This window comes from Siphateles boraxobius, unplaced genomic scaffold (genome assembly GCF_051911475.1).
Source record: "Siphateles boraxobius isolate OS27281-9 unplaced genomic scaffold, OSU_SipBor_1 41, whole genome shotgun sequence".
NCBI classification, from domain to species: Eukaryota; Metazoa; Chordata; class Actinopteri; order Cypriniformes; family Leuciscidae; genus Siphateles; species Siphateles boraxobius.
In genome coordinates, this window is record NW_027509042.1 from 27,869,990 (window position 1) to 27,889,278 (window position 19,289).

At 38.1% G+C, this 19,289-nt stretch overlaps 2 protein-coding genes across 5 annotated transcripts in view; one reads left to right on the forward strand and one right to left on the reverse strand.

Moving 5' to 3' along the window:
• Nucleotides 1-56: 56 nt before the first annotated feature.
• ten1 (TEN1 subunit of CST complex) lies at nt 57-6,854 on the reverse strand. The gene is made up of 3 exons (XM_077199162.1): nt 6,644-6,854; nt 700-857; nt 57-549 (listed from the first exon to the last, which is right to left on the reverse strand). The coding sequence occupies exons 1-3, from the start codon at nt 6,742-6,744 to the stop codon at nt 404-406; spliced, it is 405 nt and encodes a 134-aa protein (XP_077055277.1). The 5' UTR covers nt 6,745-6,854; the 3' UTR covers nt 57-403.
• Nucleotides 6,855-7,607: 753 nt separating this feature from the next.
• Nucleotides 7,608-19,289, forward strand: part of acox1 (acyl-CoA oxidase 1, palmitoyl) — a 51,012-nt gene continuing 39,330 nt past the window's right edge. The window contains exons 1-3 of one of the 4 annotated variants that reach the window (XM_077199121.1): nt 7,608-7,850; nt 8,562-8,721; nt 9,663-9,823. In XM_077199121.1, the coding sequence (XP_077055236.1) occupies nt 7,742-7,850; nt 8,562-8,721; nt 9,663-9,823 (430 nt within the window). In that variant the 5' untranslated portion in view covers nt 7,608-7,741. The remainder of the gene's footprint in view (nt 7,851-8,561; nt 8,722-9,662; nt 9,824-19,289) is intronic. The other 3 variants (XM_077199118.1, XM_077199119.1, XM_077199117.1) reach the window with 3 other exon arrangements.

Here is a 19,289-nt window from a genome sequence, read left to right on the forward strand (position 1 = left end):
TTAAATGTATTATTTGTAGGCATAGCATTTCATTAAGCAGAACTCATACTGTGATATTTCTTTGTAATTGTGCTAAATATATAACTTTTATTTAGAAAGAAACTCTTTTAAAATGTATTTTAAAAATAACTGAGTAATAGTGTTTGACCTACCTCCTGCACTAGACAAATATACAGAGGGCATCAAAGTTCGGAACAAATACCATTATATAGCAATACAGAGAGCCATTTACCTCTGCTATAACCTCTGAATATTTTACTTGCTTATTTGTAAAATAATTTAAAAGTAGATTTATTTTTAGAGAGGTTGACACAAAGTCACAAATTCTCAAATTGTAAAAAAACACATTGATAAATAGTTCTCAGTTGATCAGATTTCACAGGATATTTATGTATGAGGGCTCTCACAGCAGGGGAGCTTGCACATTCATCTTAGTCTCCCTCTCCTTAAAGAAGTGTCTCTGTTCCACAATGGCCTGTTGCATTAGTGCAAGGTCTACTCCATCAACACAAGTCAAAGCACGGGCATGCAGTATAACTCCACTTAATCCTGGAAGCAAAAGCAACAGAATAATACTGGTTAAAACAACCAGTCTGGTAAAACACACAGACATTCTGAATACAAACAAGAAAACTGCCTCTAGATTTACACTGAGTAGGCAGAAACTTGTTTTAATCATATTGTCTTATTCAAACTCACCATCAGTCTTTTCAATTTCGCCAAGGACAAAATACTGAGCTCCAAGTACGGGCTGGAAAGGTTCAACAAGTGTTGTTTGTACAGACACATGGCACTGTGCAGAAGATTGCTGACCACTTAGAACAGCTTTGGACTCTTCTGGCACGTAACTTGTAAGTCTAGATGGAAAGATGGACACAACTTAAATTTTATTTTTTAAATATTTTTCCAGGTGAAGGAAATACATAATTATGATTAAAAAGTCAAAAATTAAAACTATTGATCAATATTTACTAGGCAATTATACTAGGCGAAAAAAGCTAATAAACAAGGAAGAGCTGGATCCAATCGCAGTACTTTAATAAAGCCTAATAACAAAGGTACAAAAAAACAAGAAAATCGAACTAAGCTCACAACAATACAACCACAAACAGACAAGGCTTGACACCTAACAGTGGAAACAAAAGGGAAAATGGGTAACGAGAGAAATAACAAGGGAAACAGGTAGACTACAAACTAAACGTGAGAGCATAAAAAAGAACATAAGACAGAAATCCTTTATTTTGTAAATGGTGTTAAAAAAATGGAATACAATTTAGAGCAAACGTAGAAATCTAAAACAGAACTCTGGAAAGGTTGCAGAGCATTAATTTGACTGCACACAATTACAGAAAGTAGATAGGCCTACTATAAATATATTATACTAATTATTTCAGCATTTTCTACTATATTGTCTGTCAATACGAAAAGTTAAAAAAATTATAAAACACAAACATGTTTTCCCTAATATTTGGAGAGGCTACAACCCCAAACATGACAAAGATATCTTAACCTGTTAGCCAGCAACCCCACTTTTGAAAAATCCCCAGAAATGGCATACCCAAACTAAAACAGATACAGTTCATGAACCCTTTGCCCTAAAAGCACAGTTATGGCATACCCAAACTAAAACAGATACAGTTCATGAACCCTTTGCACTAAACGCACAATTATTGTCATAATGTCACATATTGTCACAATTTTTTTTTATAAATAGCTTCAAAGTTTTGTAAAGTTTTTAGAAATGTATTTTTTATGAAATCTTTAATCTTCTTTAATTTTTATCAATTAATCTTCATAACAATAATATTGAAGTAGGCATTGTATCAATCTAGAAATACACTGCTGCTAAAGCCACGTGTCTGACCATGTTATATTTAAAATCTGAAGAAGATAAGTCTAAAACTCTGAATTCAATTAAATGTTTTTAAAAATCATGTAATATGATGACTATTTTGATTAGACTCTAAAATGCAAACTGATGTTTATTGTTATCTTCTAAGGATCCATTCAGTCTATGGCCTATATTGTTTTTTGGTGCAAACGAGCCCCATTCAGTCTCAGTCAGTCTCCCCTGCACACACTCACACCTCTCAGGCCTGGTTATGGCTCTAAATATGTTTTTCTTTTGTCTTCATTATAATTACTAACGGCTGGCTATTCACGCTGTATCAATCCCTAATTTCTTTTTTCAAAGTTCTCACTTCACATTTGAAACTGTATCAAATGCCCTTCTTGAAAAAAAACCCAATTTCATTAAGCATTCCTATTTTTTTTTAAAAAATCATAAAGATAACAGCTAGGTGGCAGGTGCATCTGAGGGCTAGGTAGCATGTTAGCTTAGCACACCATCAATGCATGAGAATTTGTGAAATTAAAACCATGTTTTTGCTCCAAACTTACTTTATAACGCATGTTGAGTGTTTTAAATAACCTTCTGTGGTCTGATTTGGCTTCGGATAAAAAAAAAATCATTATAAATATTATTATGAAAATACCTGTCATGGCTCGAAGAACACAGATAAATCATATATCGTTGCAATTATGTTTATCGTCTCCAAAACATCTTTATCAACATTTTACAGCGATCTCTGGAAGCTTTGTTTATGTCAGGGACCTGGAATGTCACATCATATGGCTCTTCTTCATGTGTTCAATATGGACTAAATATGCAGGCTGCCAGTATCAGTACATCCAGAGAAACTCTAATAAGGGCTCTGGTACATCTGAGTATCCAGCGCTCATAATGATTTCATCGGCACATTTGGGAATAAATTCAATAAATATTTTTCATCTATATAGAAATCTGACGTAAACCTATGAAATCTATCAATATTTCTCCAAATCTGCAAATTTTTGAGCTAAAAGCCCTGATGGACGTTGTTTGGTCAAGCGCTTTCACAGTAGGGGTTCAATCTTCAGCTGGCTGGCAGGAGCCGCCACTGGCATGTCACATGACCTGTCAGTGGCTGGCTGGCAGCTGCCAGTCTGAGCCTGGCATGTCACGTGACCTGTCAGTGGCTGGCTGGCATCTGCCAGTCTGATTCTAGCATGTCACGTGACCTGTCAGTGGCTGGCTAATTGCCTTGCAGTCTGCTTTTGGCAAGTTTCAGAAACCATTGAGTTTTGACAGTTTTTGTGCTTTGTGTTCCTCCCTTTCTAGCTCATTTATTATGCATCTGTTGTTATGATTATGTTCTTTAGTATGATTGATGTTTTGGGGACTGTTATCCCAATATAACCAGTCAAATGGCCATGATCAGACTGGCATCTTACAGAGCTTGCTGGACGCTCATCCAGTCAGCCGCCGCTGATACTGCGAGTATAATATAGTGTTGCCTAACACTCTCGCAACAAGGAAATAAATTGTTTTCTTATTATGAATATAATGTCATGCCTTTATTCTTGTGTATGAATTATGTTTTGGGGACTGCTAGGGGTGTGCCATATCATACCGTCCACGATAATACCGGTATACATTTTTACATGATAAAAAAAGTGTCATATCGCGATATCAATTATATAGCGACGCAATGACGTATGGCGCATTTACGTTCCCTAGCACGCACAACAACACCTGTCTGAGCGCGAGAGCAGCCTGTCAGCCTCCGATGACGATTTAGCAATTTCACAAACAGCTTGAGTGTTCAGCGGGGCTGCCGACGCGCGTCTTCTCTCGCGCGCGTTTAGGAGTCGGGACATGACTGAATGGTCTCTTGCACAATCGGGCCATCAGTGCATCGTAACTAAAGTTTATAATTTTCAAGTCTTCTTAATTCTTATCAGTTTAAACATTCAAGCGGTTTTAAACTATCCAGTAAGTTACTCGCGCACTCTCTGAGAGAGTTGCACTGCGTGCATACATAGAGTACAGCTCGCGCGAAACTAAAGTAATTTTTCGCGGATTATATCGCTTTAATGGGGGGAAAAACACAAAATTGTGTCAAACTTCCGGTCTTGGTAAGTATACTCATAAACACAGTCGGTTATGTATAAAACGCATGTGACAGTGTGACAGACAGTATAATGAAAACAGCAATGGATCCGTGCACTAGCTGTAAATGTGACAGCAGCCATAGGCTATGCGTCTGTCATTAATGTTGTCGTCAAAACAACAAAAGATAGCTTTAATTTTTAATGACTGAGAATTATTAGCCTATGTATTTAATTTATTCAGGAAACAGAACTAATAGACTGTGTTATTTTACATTTGATTACTTTATTATGTTTCTGTAGTATTTCTGAATACTGGTGTTAGACCTACACACATTTAACATTTAATTCAAAGATTGAAATCAAGCTTCCTTGTGTTGTGTAAACTCTTAACAACAAAATTACCACATTGTAAAAACGCAATGAGTGAGCAAACATTTAGGTGAGATAAACATAAGAAAATTTTCAACAACAACAAAAAAAATGTTTATATCGTCATAAATATCATCATCGCAAATATTCTTGAAATATCGTGATAGAATTTTGAGGCTATATCGCCCACCCCTAGGGACTGCTATCCCAATATAAACAGTCAAATGGCCGTGATCAGACTGGCAGCTTACTGGACGCTCATCCAGTCAGCCGCGGCTGATACTGCGAGTATAACGTATTGCCTGACACTCTCACTGCAAGGAAATAAATTGTTTTCTTATTATGAATATAATGTCATGCCTTTATTCTTGTGTATGATTGATGTTTTGGGGACTGTTATCCCTATTAAACCAGTCAAATGTGCCATGATCAGACTGGCAGCTTACTGACGCTTTGCTCGAGTCACTCGAGGCTCATGAGTCAGCCGCGGCTGATCAGCGAGTATAACGCGTTGCCTGACACTCTCGCTGCACGTAAATTAATTGTTTTCTCACTAAGCATATAATGTCATGCACCTATTCTTTAGTATAATTGAGGTTTTGGGGACCGCTATCCCTATTAAACCAGTCAAATGTGCCATGATCAGACTGGCAGCTACTGACGCTTTGCTCGAGTCGCTCGAGGCTCATGTGTCAGCCGCGGCTGATCAGCGAGTATAATGCATTGCGTGACACTTGCTGCAAGGAAATAATTTGATTTCTTATTATGAATATAATTTCATACATTTATTATTTTGTATGATTGGTGTTTTGGGAACTGTTATCCCTATTAAACCAGTCAAATGTGCCATGATCAGACCGGCAGCTTTCTGACACTTTGTTGGACGCATGTAGTCAGCCGCGGCTTAATTGGGATAACAGTCCCCAAAACATAAATTCTACTAATAGATGCATGGGATTATTCTTAGTAAGAAAACAATTAATTTCCGTGCAGCGAGAGTGTCAGGCAAGGCGTTATACTCGCTGATCAGCCGCGGCTGACTCATGAGCCTCGAGCGACTCGAGCAAAGCGCCAGTAAGCTGCCAGTCTGATCATGGCACATTTGACTTGTTTAATAGGGATAACAGTCCCCAAAACATCAATTATACTAAAGAATAGATGCATGACATTTTATGCTTAATAAGAAAACAATTAATTTCCGTGCAGCAAGAGTGTCAGCCAACGCGTTATACTCGCTGATCAGCCGCGGATGATTCATGAGCCTCGAGCGACTCGAGCAAAGCGTCAGTAGCTGCCAGTCTGATCATGGCACATTTGACTGGTTTAATAGGGATAACAGTCCCCAAAAAATCAATTATACTAAAGAATAGATGCATGACATTAAATGCTTAATAAGAAAACAATTAATTTCCGTGCAGCGAGAGTGTCAGGCAACGCGTTGTACTTGCTGATCAGCCAAATGTGCCATGATCAGACTGGCAGCTACTGACTCATGAGCGTCGAGCAAAGCGTCAGTAAGCTGCCAGTCTGATCATGGCCATTTGACTGGTTTAATTGGGATAACAGTCCCCAAAACATCAATAATACTAAAGAACATAATCATATCAACATTTGCATAATAAATGAGCTAGAAAGGGAGGAAACCAAAATACAAAAACTGCTAAAAACCAATGGATTTGAAACTTGGCAAAGGCAGACTGCCAGGCAACTAGCCAGCCACTGACATGTCACGTGACATGCTAGAATCAGACTGGCAGCTGCCAGCCAGCCACTGACAGGTCACGCTCCCACTCCGCTTTCATGACGACCTCACAGGAGTTTTTTTCTCTGAATGGGAGCGGCTGACGGCTCATTTTTTTATTATAACTCCTGACACAAATTAAGACATAACTGTCACTATAAGTTTCTGAGAATAAAATAGTTGTCAAATACTGAAACTTGAGTCTTATATATTTTTAATGATGTCTAGTTTGTCAAGGTAATAACATTATTCTAATGAACGATTCAGTGCGTCCTCGTCCCGGTGAAGCTGAACAGGTTTTAATAATTTTGGATTCTGGTTAAAAACAAACTATCTGTTTTGCATAGTTATATCGAAGGCTCAAAATATACATTCTAAAATACATATTCTATAAACATCTTTTCAACATCAATGATAGCCTATGTTTTACAAAAGAACAAATAAATGTAACCTATATTTTTAGTCATAAATACGGAAGTTCGCAGCACTTCTCGGAATAGATTAGGCAGTTAAACTAAAGATATAATAGGGTTAACGTTACATGAATAAAAATCGCACCTAAACATTTCTGACAACTTTTACTGCTACAAGTGGACCGACCTGCCAAACGTTCGCACTGACGCACCATCTTTCACCAGGTCTGTGTTGATCTCCCAAGGAAAGTAAAACGCGGCTGGAGGAGGCAGCATATTAAGATGCATTTAGAGACTTGGGTCATTAGAAATTAAGAGTATTTTAGTTACTTCACATTTCTCTCCATTAAGACAACAGTTGTGTTCGACATCGGGTGCACGTAACTGATCGGCAAGGGAGGAGCTAAAAACGGAACGTGAAGACTCAGACCGAGTCAGACACTTTCTGCTTCCCGTGACACTCACGCTGTGTGTGATTGCATATTTTAGTGAAATAAATGCAATATTTGTCAAATACACAGATGTTTGAGAGAATTTTTCATTCAATACTTTATGTACTGCTCAATACAGCGTCTGTTTGCACAAGTTTCTGTTTTGTGCATTTCACAATGAGTTTCTTTCCTATACCAAAATAATATGAAAATTAAAAACGTTACGCTTACTTTCAAAAGTAAACCTAGCTCCCTTTATTTATATATCTATTTATTTATTTATTTTTCTTTTCAGTAATGCACTTTTGCACCTGATCCTGCTATCATATTGTAATGTTATATTTTTTATTGTCATGTTGTTTGTACATGACATTGTTTAAATAAAAAAGTTTTTAAAAAGTTCCCCGTGGTCCTTGCATAGACTGTAAATTGCATAAAAAAAACGTCCTTGCATATCATAATTATTTATTTTTTTGTTGCGTTCAGCTTTACTTTTTAACATTTATGGAAAGGCAAAAGGGGCGTAACTCATATTAAAACAACTTTTCATACCCGAGCAGGAATTGTGATTTTTTATTTATTTTATTGAACAAAGATCACAGGGGATAATTGTGATTATTTTGCCTTTCCGTAAACCAAACCATAGTAAACAAACACCAAGCGCTTAGACAGGGTCACGTCACGCCCGGTGAGTTATCAGAGCTTTATTGGCCAACACACAACTGACGTAGAAATTGCCCGCCTTCCAGGAAGTAACAAACTCAACTAGGCCAGAGTTGAAACGTTATACAACATAAATAAAAGTACAGGAAGCAGAAGGCACGTTGTCCAGAAGAAAGTCCAACGGAACAGTCATGAATCCTGATATTAGCCGTGAACGTGAAAATGCATCTTTTAACCTGGAGATTCTTACGAATATTCTGGACGGCGGTGCAGAAAAGACTCACAGGAGGAGAGAAATAGGTCAGCTAAGATCAGAATTATCTGATATATCATCTGCACTTATTTATTGAATTATTTTATAATAATTATTATTTTAAATAATATTAAAATAATGCAGTTGTTTGGCCAATTTTTTTTATTATTATTATTATAAAAAGCTTTAGTAGCTATTGTAATGGCATGTAGTTTTGCTTGTAGTCTTTTTATTTGCCTTCTGTGGCTGGGTTGACTGATGAACATGATTGTTCTCATGCACTGAGCTTGAGTCTCCAGTCATGTCTTGTTCATACGTCTTAACTCTAAATCTTAACATAAATAACTCTTAAAAATAATTCCTTATAAGGACAGACACATAAAATTGTCTCGAAATTATTTTTTTTGCTATTATAATTTTCACATTTGTTTCTGCAAGCTATTGCTGTGCTTTTGTCAGTTTTTGTTTCTCATGAAAATTACACGTATACCATTAAGATAAGAGAAATATTTAAATTATCTTGAGGTCAGTGGCCTTCTCACAGCTGCCATGCTACTTTGAAGTGATTCTTATATCAAGCCATTTGACCTGAGTATTTGCAGGGACCACCCCCACCCCCTTCATTATCATCATTATTTTCTCTTTCTTTTTTGTCATAAATCTGACACCTAGCCTCTTAAATTGCTCTTTACCCATGTAAAAAATCACCTGTACAGTTTGTCACCTATCACCTATATTGCTTTATTTTTCTCCTCTAGAGTCTCTGGTCATTAGTGATCCAGACTTCCAGCATGAAGACCTGAACTTCCTCTCCCGCAGTGAGAGATATGATGCAGCAGTGCGTAAGAGTGCTCAGATGATTCTGAAACTTAGGGAATATGGTATCTCTGATCCAGATGAGATTTACTCCTACAAGAGGTATGCATATTTGTCATGATTCAAGAAACTCTCTCTCAGTTATGGTATATATGGTAGGGTGAATTATTCAGGTTGATTGGGACATTTTTTGGCATTGAGATGCCTGGGAAAATGTGTCTCAGTCAACCTGAAATCTCCCTATATGGAATATGTTTAGAGGATAGAAAACATTTGAGTTGTAAAGTTTATATAAAATGATAACAGTCTAGTCAAAAATTTCGTCTACTCACCTACTAGTCTACTCATTCTTTATCATTACAATTTTTCCACTCTTTAAATTTATGCTTTTAAAATATATGAAAGTAAGTAACTTTTTCACGAGTGCCCTGGTGTCTTTGCCACCTTTGTCTCAACATCTCTGTAATTGAATGACATGTCATGTATGATTTTTGCTTAATAGTGCCCACATTGCTGAAAGAATACATTTTCCTGTAAAAAAGGAAAATGTTTATTTTTCTATTTATTATTATTCGTTTTTTTAATTAATAGAAATCTTGTAAATGTGCATTAGGAAATTTGTCACATTAAATTATTTAGTTATCTTTCAACAAAGGCAAAGGCAAGTTCCAATGTGTTTAAAAAAGACAGCCTGAGCAATGGTCTCCGATTAAAAGTGTGTCAAAGGCAATTGAAGCCAGAGCTACCAACTCCACCCATATTCTCAAACTGAATTAGCAGAAGAAAATTAAACTGGTTATTATTCACATTAAGGTGATTCAGACACATGCTTGAAAGTTCACTTTTAATACACATTTAGCTCAATGAAAATAGTTGAGTTTGCATCAACCAGTGCAGCAACTGTTGACTGTTAATTAATTAATCATTCAATTCAGTTCTGAATAAACATTTACATCTTTGGCTTTATAAAACTAAATTTCTGTAACTAAATATCTGCATGTATCTCGAGTTGAAGTTTTATACATGTCTCTTCCATCCTGCAGTGTTGTGAAGGGTGTGTATCAAGAGCCCTTTGGTGTCCATTATGTCATGTTCATACCCACCTTAAACAGCCAGTGCACTACTGAACAGCGCAAAAAATGGATCCCATTAGCTGAGTCATTCCACATGTTAGGCACCTATGCTCAGACAGAGCTTGGGCACGGTCAGTCTCTCTCTCTCCTAGACAATTAAGGCAAATGTACTTTATTTTGACCAAAATGAAAGTCTTTTCCTTTTGGGGTTTAGAGTTAAGGTACAGTTAAGCCTGACCCTTGCAGGTGTTGACAGCTCAGTATGGTCATATTCTCAGGTTTTATGGTCTCCTAAAGTATAATAAATTGTTAGCTGGTGTAAGCCCGGCTCAATCGGCCCAATGGAGGTTTTCCGATCAGCGGGTGAAAGTCTTTCCGTGTGGCAAAGTAATTTGATTTAATGAAATAGATTTTCTCATATGTATTAATTCGTTATTTCATCTGACTCCATAAATGAAAAAGGTTTTAATGATATCTGTGCATCATTAAATGTGTTTGACTATTATTTTTAACTCTTCACTGAAAATAATGTCAGAGTCTGAGACATGATGCGAAATGTTTTGCTTATGGTGCGTTCACACCGGACGCGAATAGCGCGTCAGGCGCGAGTGATTTCAATGTTAAGTCAATGCAAAGACGCGTTACGCGCGTAAAAAATTCCTGCGGCGCGAATGAGGTGTAGAGCGCGGCGCGGTAGACGCGAATTCGCCTCATTCGCGCGTCAAGTTCGCGCGAATGGCGCGAATTAAGCGTCTGGCGCGTTAAGCGCGTTACGCGCGAATGATTTAGTTAGTGCTATTTGTGCATTCACGCGTTTGACGCGAAATCGCGTCTGCCGCCCGAGTTGAAAAATCTGAACTTCTGCGTCAATTCGCGCCGCGTTAACCAATCAGGAGCCTAGCTGCTTGCTGCTGTCACGTGGTGAAGTATCTGGATGCTTCAATAAATTATTTTGTAATATGACTGTGGTTCTAATGCACAACAAAGCAAATATTTTATCACATAAAACTTGGTTTCAATATATGAGACATTCATTTTGTATTGAATGCTATTTATTCCATATCTAGATTATATGAAATATTATTATAATGTAAAGACAACCAACATACTGCATAAGTTCGTGTCTGGACAGTGTTGTGTGAGAGAGAGAGAAAAATCACAGGACAGATTAATCACTTTTGGAGGCTGGCTCCATTTATCATCAAAACAAAAATAAATGACAGATTAGGTGGATGAGGGCGAGGGTGATCCTCGCTCCAATGAGGGACAACGGGTCATCAAGCTGGGCGCGGGACAGGCGGAAGTACCGCTGAAAGCCGCCGTCATCCAGGCGCAGCTCCTGGAGCGAGCCAATGGTGAAACTCGCCACACTGGGTTCGCCTTCGAAGGGTCTGGTGGACACAAATACGGCGACGATTACCCCTACGCCGCCGTTCTGCTCTCTAGAGCAAATACAGAGCGGTGACTCTCTCGATGAATGCTCGATCAACATAAAAAAGATGGCCGCCAACGGGTTTCGATTCTGACGCGCGTGACGCGCGTAAATTTCGCTTCAAACTTTTGTTTTTACGCGCGTCAGTTTCACTCTTGACACGCAAATTAACACAAAGTGGTCAAGCGTCAAACTAGACGCGGTAGACGCGAATTTGACGCGCTATTCGCGTCCGGTGTGAACGCACAGTTACACTTCGCATCCAGGGCTGGTCTAGGTTACACAATCGCGCCGAGCCTCTCTGTGCATTTCATTATATAGACAGACCAAGGCAGAAACCTCTTTTCAAATGTAAACATGAGTTCACAGTGGGCTCAGACTTACTGGAGGCTGAAACATTTGCTAACAATGGGAATTTGGTTGAGTTTACACCTTCTGAGAGCAGAACACCATTTGCCTGGAAGACACACCCTCCTCTGTGTGCGAATTATCTCTAAACTCTTAAATACCGTATTACCTTTTGGTTTACTTCTCTGGGAATGAGACCTTTGTACTAGTCGCACTGAAACATTTCAAATTATATCAAACATGTGTAATACTGTATGATAATTATTCACATTAACCCATATAGCTTTTTGGGTGAATTTCAGGTGATCTCAGCATGATAGAAAGAGCGAACGGGAGAATGGGGGTCAAGGGAAAAATATGTAGATTAGGATTGCTTAGGTGAGACTTGCGTCTCGAACGGTGCACAAGAGAGATATTCAAATGTTAATTACCTTTGTTTTCTCAGAGAGTTGCCATCTCTTCCAGTTCTTCCAGTTTCTCCAGTCTTACACTGGCTATAGTCACTCAATACCAGAAAATAAGTACTCCTGATTTACCCTAGAGTTCACCTTTCATTAAAACATTTTCCATCTCCTCCTGTGTATCAGTCCACTTTTCAAAAACATATTTTCGTCCTGACCTTATTAGCATACAAAAATTAAGGAAAAAGGATTACATGTCAACCACTGCCTGTAATGTTTATTTTGAAGTCTGGTCCAGCTTTTTAGTTTGAAATCTGTCATGTGCCTGTTATACAGTAATTGATCCTGTTTTGTACTTTATATGTGTAAATTAAATGCATTTTTTTAGATTTTTTTTGTAATACAAAATGTATTAGTTTTATGAATGAAAACTCTAATTTTAGTAGGAATGCGAGATAGTAAGTTTGTAAGAAGGAAGAAGCAGCAGTCATTGTAGCAGCAGAGAGTCATGGCTTCTTTGTGGTGAAGGGTCAGTTAGAGGGAGGAAATGTATGAAGGTAAATTAGTAGCAAAACTCGAGAGCACGTAGATGTAAATTTGAGAACTTGTACAATAAATATTCGTACTTGTACCCGAACATTTACACTCACAGCTCCGATGTGAAAACCTGTAAAATAAAAATCTGAACTTGAACGCTGAGATTTGCACTTGCAGACAATAGTCACAAACCTGTATTCTGAATTTGCAGCTGCAGACAAGTAGTCACAAATGAGTAAAATGCCATTCGCAAAGATACAATGACAGACACACTTGTAATACAAATGTGCACTTCTTCTAACATTCAAATTCGCAGTACAGCCTCAAATTGGCACTTGCAACTTCTCAAATCTGACACTGCAAGTTCAAATTTCGCGCCTTGACCTTTGCTACTCTTTTGTGGGGGTTCAATCTTCAGCTGGCTTGCAGGAGCCGCCACTGGCATGTCACGTGACCTTGGGGACTGTTATCCCAAATAAACCAGTCAAATGGCCATGATCAGACTGGCAGCTTACTGACGCTTTGCTCGACGCTCATGAGTCAGCCGCGGCTGATCAGCGAGTATAACGCGTTGGCTGACACTCTTGCTGCACGGAAATTAATTGTTTTCTTATTAAGCATATAATGTCATGCATCTATTCTTTAGTATAATTGATGTTTTGGGGACTGTTATCCCTATTAAACCAGTCAAATGTGCCTTGATCAGACTGGCAGCTTACTGACGCTTTGCTCGAGTCGCTCGAGGCTCATGAGTCAGCCGCGGCTGATCAGCGAGTATAACGCATTGCCTGACACTCTCGCTGCACGGAAATTAATTGTTTTCTTATTAAGAATAATCTCATGCATCTATTAGTAGAATTTATGTTTTGGGGACTGTTATCCCGATTAAGCCCCCGCTGACTGCATGCGTCCAACAAATCGTCAGTAAGCTGCCAGTCTGATCATGGCACATTTGACTTTTTTAATAGGGATAACAGTTCCCAAAACACCAATCATACAAAATAATAAATGCTTGAGATTATATTCATAATAAGAAAACAAATTATTTCCTTGCAGCAAGTGTCAGGCAACACCTTATACTCGGTGATCAGCCGCGGCTGACTCATGAGCCTCGAGCGACTGGAGCAAAGCGTCAGTAAGCTACCAGTCTGATCACGGCCATTTGACTGGTTATATTGGGATAACAGTCCCCAAAACATCAATCATACACAAGAATAAAGGCATGACATTATATTCATAATAAGAAAACAATTTATTTCCTTGTAGCGAGAGTGTCAGGCAATACGTTATACTCGCAGTATCAGCCGCGGCTGACTGGATGACCGTCCAGCAAGCTCTGTGAGATGCCAGTCTGATCACGGCCATTTGACTGGTTATATTGGGATAACAGTCCCCAAAACATCAATAATACTAAAGAACATAATCATATCAACAGATTCATAATAAATGAGCTAGAAGGGGAGGAACACAAAAAACAAAAACTGTCAAAAATCAGTGGTTTCTGAAACTTGCCAAAAGCAGACTGCAGGGCAACTAGCCAGCCACTGACAGGTCACGTGACATGCTAGAATCAGACTGGCAGCTGCCAGCCAGCCACTGACAAGTCACGTGACATGCCAGGCTCAGACTGGCAGCTGCCTGCCAGCCACTGACAGGTCATGTGACATGCCAGTGGCGGCTCCTGCCAGCCAGCTGAAGATTGAGCCCCTACGCGATATATTAGGTGCAAAACTGACTTGTGCACTTGCAACTCAGTGGTGGCGAGAGAGGAAGGGGGGCGGGAGCCGGGGTGTATAAAGGAGCCGTTTTATTGGTTGGCGCCTAGCCAATGAAATAGGACTTCTGTTATTTGTGAAGATGTCACGAAACCCGTTTGTGATGGACTGATATTAAAAGTAATAAATGATATTATCAAACTCAGTTATTAACAACACCATACTAATTAAAGGGTTAGTTCACCCAAAAATGAAAATTATGTCATTAATGACTCACCCTCATGTCGTTCCAAGCAAGTAAGACCTCCGTTCATCTTCGGAACACAGTCCTCTGGGGTCCTTCATTTCAGAGTCACACTCAGGACCTTCGGGTCCAAAGGGGCCGGAGGGTTGGGATTCATATTTATTAAGGCGAGACACGGCAGGCAAAAACATCGTTTTTTTTTTCACTGGTCAATTTTGAGATTTTGGGATATTTGTCTTCAATAATATGTCTTCTTTCAGACTTGTGGTGAAAAAAAGTCCAAAATACACATTTAGGTCTTTATTTTACTACACTTTGTCTGTTTGCGTCTGTAGATTTCTCATAAATTCATCAAAAGTTGTCGTTATAAATCATTCCTCTGCTCCGCGATCGTGATCTGCACCCTGTCATCACACACACCGTTAGAAAGCTCTCTCTCTCCTGAACAATGCTGTCGGATCCAAATATGGTCATTTCCTTTTTATCACCAACCAATCGTGAAAGTAAAATGGGGGATTTTACTCTAAATGCGCAATCTCATTGGCTGATGCTAAATCTTTAAAGCCCGTTTTCTCAAAATGACTGTTCTCTCATACTCCAAGTCCGAAATCTCCACTTCAGTAGCACCTATATACACCAAACTTTCCAGTCTTGTACCTAGTTATATTATGAAAACATTTACAGAGGGATTTGTAAATATATTATTCCTAGCCTGATTTATATAACATTTTATTCCAAAAAACGAAAATCATTTTTTTAAGGCTATTGACAGTATATTCTGATTTACAGGAGAACAAAAGTAGATATCCATAAATCCCTCTGTAATTTTTTCCCCATCTAATATGTGAACACAATGAAAAAATAATTTTGAACCTGGCTTTGTCCAATAGCCAGATTTCGTTTTTTAAAATATATGCAAAATAGCGCATATTTAATTAGACCATGCCTCATTTGCATATTTAAACATTAAATTACAGAAAACTTGTAATACATTTTTTTCTCATCTTAATGTAGGTAATCAACTGGCAAAGTTTCATGGTGATATCTGCTAGTTAACAAAAATACCCTATTCACCTGTAGTGTCTCGCCTTAAAAGAAAATCATAATTTTTTTTTCTTTTTTGGTGTTATGAGAATTTTATGATTTTATGATTTATAATTAATATTTATGCAATAAATATGACCCATTTCCCCCCCCATTTAATATAATAGAAAATTATAAAAAAAAAAAAAAAAAAATTTTAAAGCTGTATTTCATTTTAGAGTCAAGCCTAGACCTCATGAAAGCAATTTTTGAAATGAGATGGATGCCATCTTGTGGACAAACCAAGCATTTTAAAAATGCAAAACACATAGGTAATCTGAATTTATTAGTTTGTTTATGTATAAAAGTGTGTGTGTGTGTGTGTGGATGTGTCTGTTTTGCACTCTTGATGTTTTATAGATTCACCCCTTCACTGTTGTGTGCTTTTTTTCTGGATCGTGGCTGATTTCTAGATTGTACGCACAAAAAAACTCGGTATTTTCACATTTTTGCCAATTTGCCATTCATTTTCTATCCGGGTCCATTTGGACCCGAAGGTCCTGAGTGTGACAATTTTTTTTACAACCACTTAGATTATTCAAATCCTGTCCCCAATTTTTTTGGATGTTCATATACCAAGTACCAAAAAAGTCACCAAATTTCAGACCATTCCGATGAAGCTATGATTGAAAAAAATATATATATTTAAATGCGTCGGGTCCATTTGGGCCGAAGGACCCCAGAGGGTTAAGATATTTTAGATTCAGTCCGAGAGCTTTTTGTCCCTCCATTGAAAATCTATGTACAGTATACTGTCCTTGTCCAGAAAGGCAATAAAGACATCATCAAAGTAGTCCATGTGACCTCAGTGGCTTAGTTAGAATTTTTTGAAGCATCGAAAATACATTTTGTTCCAAAAATAACAAAAACGATGACTTTATTCAGCATTGTATTCTCTTCCGGTTCTGTTGTCAATCCGCGTTCATGAGTCCGCTGACGTAAGACGAGCTGACGTGTTATCTGGTGCGCCCGAGCTTCGTTTACAGTCTGAGGGAGACGCACGCTGTAAACAAAACAATCTTTGCAAACATGTCTAAGGATTTCGACACAGGGGAAGACTTGCATTTTTTTTTAACCAGACATATTTATTTGAGCCCGAATACACGGACGCACCAGATAACACGCCAGCAGCGTCTTACCTCAGCAGCGTCACTGGCTTCGTGAACGCGGATTGACAACAGAACCGGAAGAGAATACAATGCTGAATAAAGTCATCGTTTTTGTTGTTTTTGGAACAAAATGTATTTTCGATGCTTCAAAAAATTCTAACTAACCCCCTGAGGTCACGTGGACTACTTTGATGATGTCTTTATCGCCTTTCTGGAAAAGGACAGTAGTGATCGACCAATATTGATTTTTTATAACCGATACCGATTATTTGCATGTTTATGTGCCCGATAACCGATATGCAGAACCGATATTTATTTACTGTTATACTTCTGTTTTTGACACAATTATTACAACACAAATGAACTGAACAAACCATTTTATGTATAACAATCACTCCCTCCTATATAATATATAATATCCCTCCTATATAATATATACATATAAAACTTTATATTTATACACAAATAAATAGAGGGGTCTGAGTCCAAAAAATAAAGTGCCTTTGTTTAAAAATAAAAGCTTTGATGAGGTAAAAAATAAGGCACAAAAATTAATCTAACATACTGGGGGGAAAAAATCTAAATTACATGAATTTTAGTAGTGTAACTTAAAGGTTGTATCAGTGATTTCAGGCCCAAAAATAAATGTCTAATCTTTCCTAACGATCCGCTAGCTGCCCGCCCCATAAGCATGCCGTCCAAAAACCGCGTCTCTGTAGGCAGCCTAGGCTCTGAGATCTGCACACAAAAACAAATGTGTACAACCACCACTCAAAACCAAAATAAAGTGTTCCAACCAATCACTGACAGGGGCGGGTGTTGTGAGGTTTTGCGCTCGTGCACGGCTGGACGCGAAATCGGAGCAACACCCGCCCCTGTCAGTGATTGGTTGGAACACTGTTTATTTTGGTTTTGAGTGGTGGTTGTACCCATTTGTTTTTGTGTGCAGATCTCAGAGCCTAGGCTGCCTACAGAGATGCGGTTTTTGGACGGCATGCTTATGGGGCGAGCAGCTAGCGGATCGTTAGGAAAGATTAGACATTTATTTTTGGGCCAGAAATTACTGATACAACCTTTAATACTCCCAGTTAAGCAGAACTAGGTTGTAGAGTAGATGACACAGAGTGTCAACAGTCTTTCAGCATTCTGCTCTGTAAACCTGCTTCGTTTGTTTTCATAAATGGTAAATAAATCAAATTACAATAAAAACATGTATATTATTACATTATATAATTTATATCTAAATTATACATATAATTTATAAGCATCAGCAGCAACAATGTTAACAATAGGCAAAATAAATGTTAAAAGTCTAATGTTTTCATATGGAGAAAATAATTGACAGGGGAGTCATATCACCTTTGCAGAAATATAATTCATTTTAAACAGTTTTAGAAGGTTTATGTGCCGTTTAATAGGTTTAAACTAAGAGTGAGGAATAATTCACTGAGTAACATTAATTCACTGAATAATATTAGCTGGAATATAACATTGTCAGGAAAGTAACAAACAAAACAGCATATACATCATTGCATTTTCCAACTAGTATGTTATTAATTATTAATAATATTTTTGTAGGTCTAGATCATGAAATGCTTTCTGACAAAGTGCTGTTTATCTATGCGCATTTTCACAGAATTATAGGCTACTCAACCGCGATCGCGCGTGCAGATAATAAATAATTAATTTCCACAAAGCGGTATATTTAGATGTGTATTAGCGAAATAATTGCTATGTAGTAAATGCTAATATAATCTTGTTTGTTTAAACAAGATAATCTTGTCAAAAGTTTCATTCAGTGGCCGTGCTTGAGCATTCCTGATCGACCCAGTGAGTGCTCAGCAATATGAACGAACTTTTTTTCGAGACTAATGGTGAGCAAATACAACCGATAAAGAATTAAATTCAGCGCTTTTATTTTCAACATGCACTCATTCATGTCTGTTTTATTTAATTCATGTAAAGTTACGTCTTTATTGGGGCAGGACATGACGGATTATGCTACGTGACTCCATGGGCCCTATTTTAGCGATCTGAAACGCAAGTGTCAAAGCGCAAAGCGCAAGTAATCCGGCGGATCCCGGCGCTGTTGCTATTTTCCCGGCGGGATAAATGCTTCTTGCGCCTGGCGCAAATCTAAAAGGGTTTGGTCTGAAGTAACTTCATTATTCATAGGTGTGGGTTGGGCGTAACGGGAAACCAACCAATAAGAGCTTTATATCACATTCCCTTTAAGAGTATGATGAACGAGGTGCGCTTGTTCCATGGCGCAATACTATAGAGATTGCTAATGTGACGTCGTCGTGACGTATTACCAGTGGTGAACGCAAAGCATTTTGGGAATCCGCGGCACAAACAGACAAACAGAAGAAGGCGCCAGACTTGATTGCATGGAGGGAAGAACGCAGTGTTCAAGATGCCGTCTACCTGCTGTGTTATAAACTGCAATTGTCCTTCTTACACAGTTTTGAAAACGAACATTAAGGGTTGTTTTAAGGATGTATGCTCGTAGACACTCACTCTGAAGCGGTCAGATGCGATTCTAAGAAAATCAAAAAGTCGAGACAGGATTATCGTCACAATTCTACCCAGCACTCTAACTTAGTTCATCCAAAATGTTTTCCTTAATTTTAATTAACCCTAACTTTATTCTCATCTGAATGGTAAATAATAGATTTTTGTATAAAATAATACTACCATTAAAAACACATTTGATGGTCTGGTATGG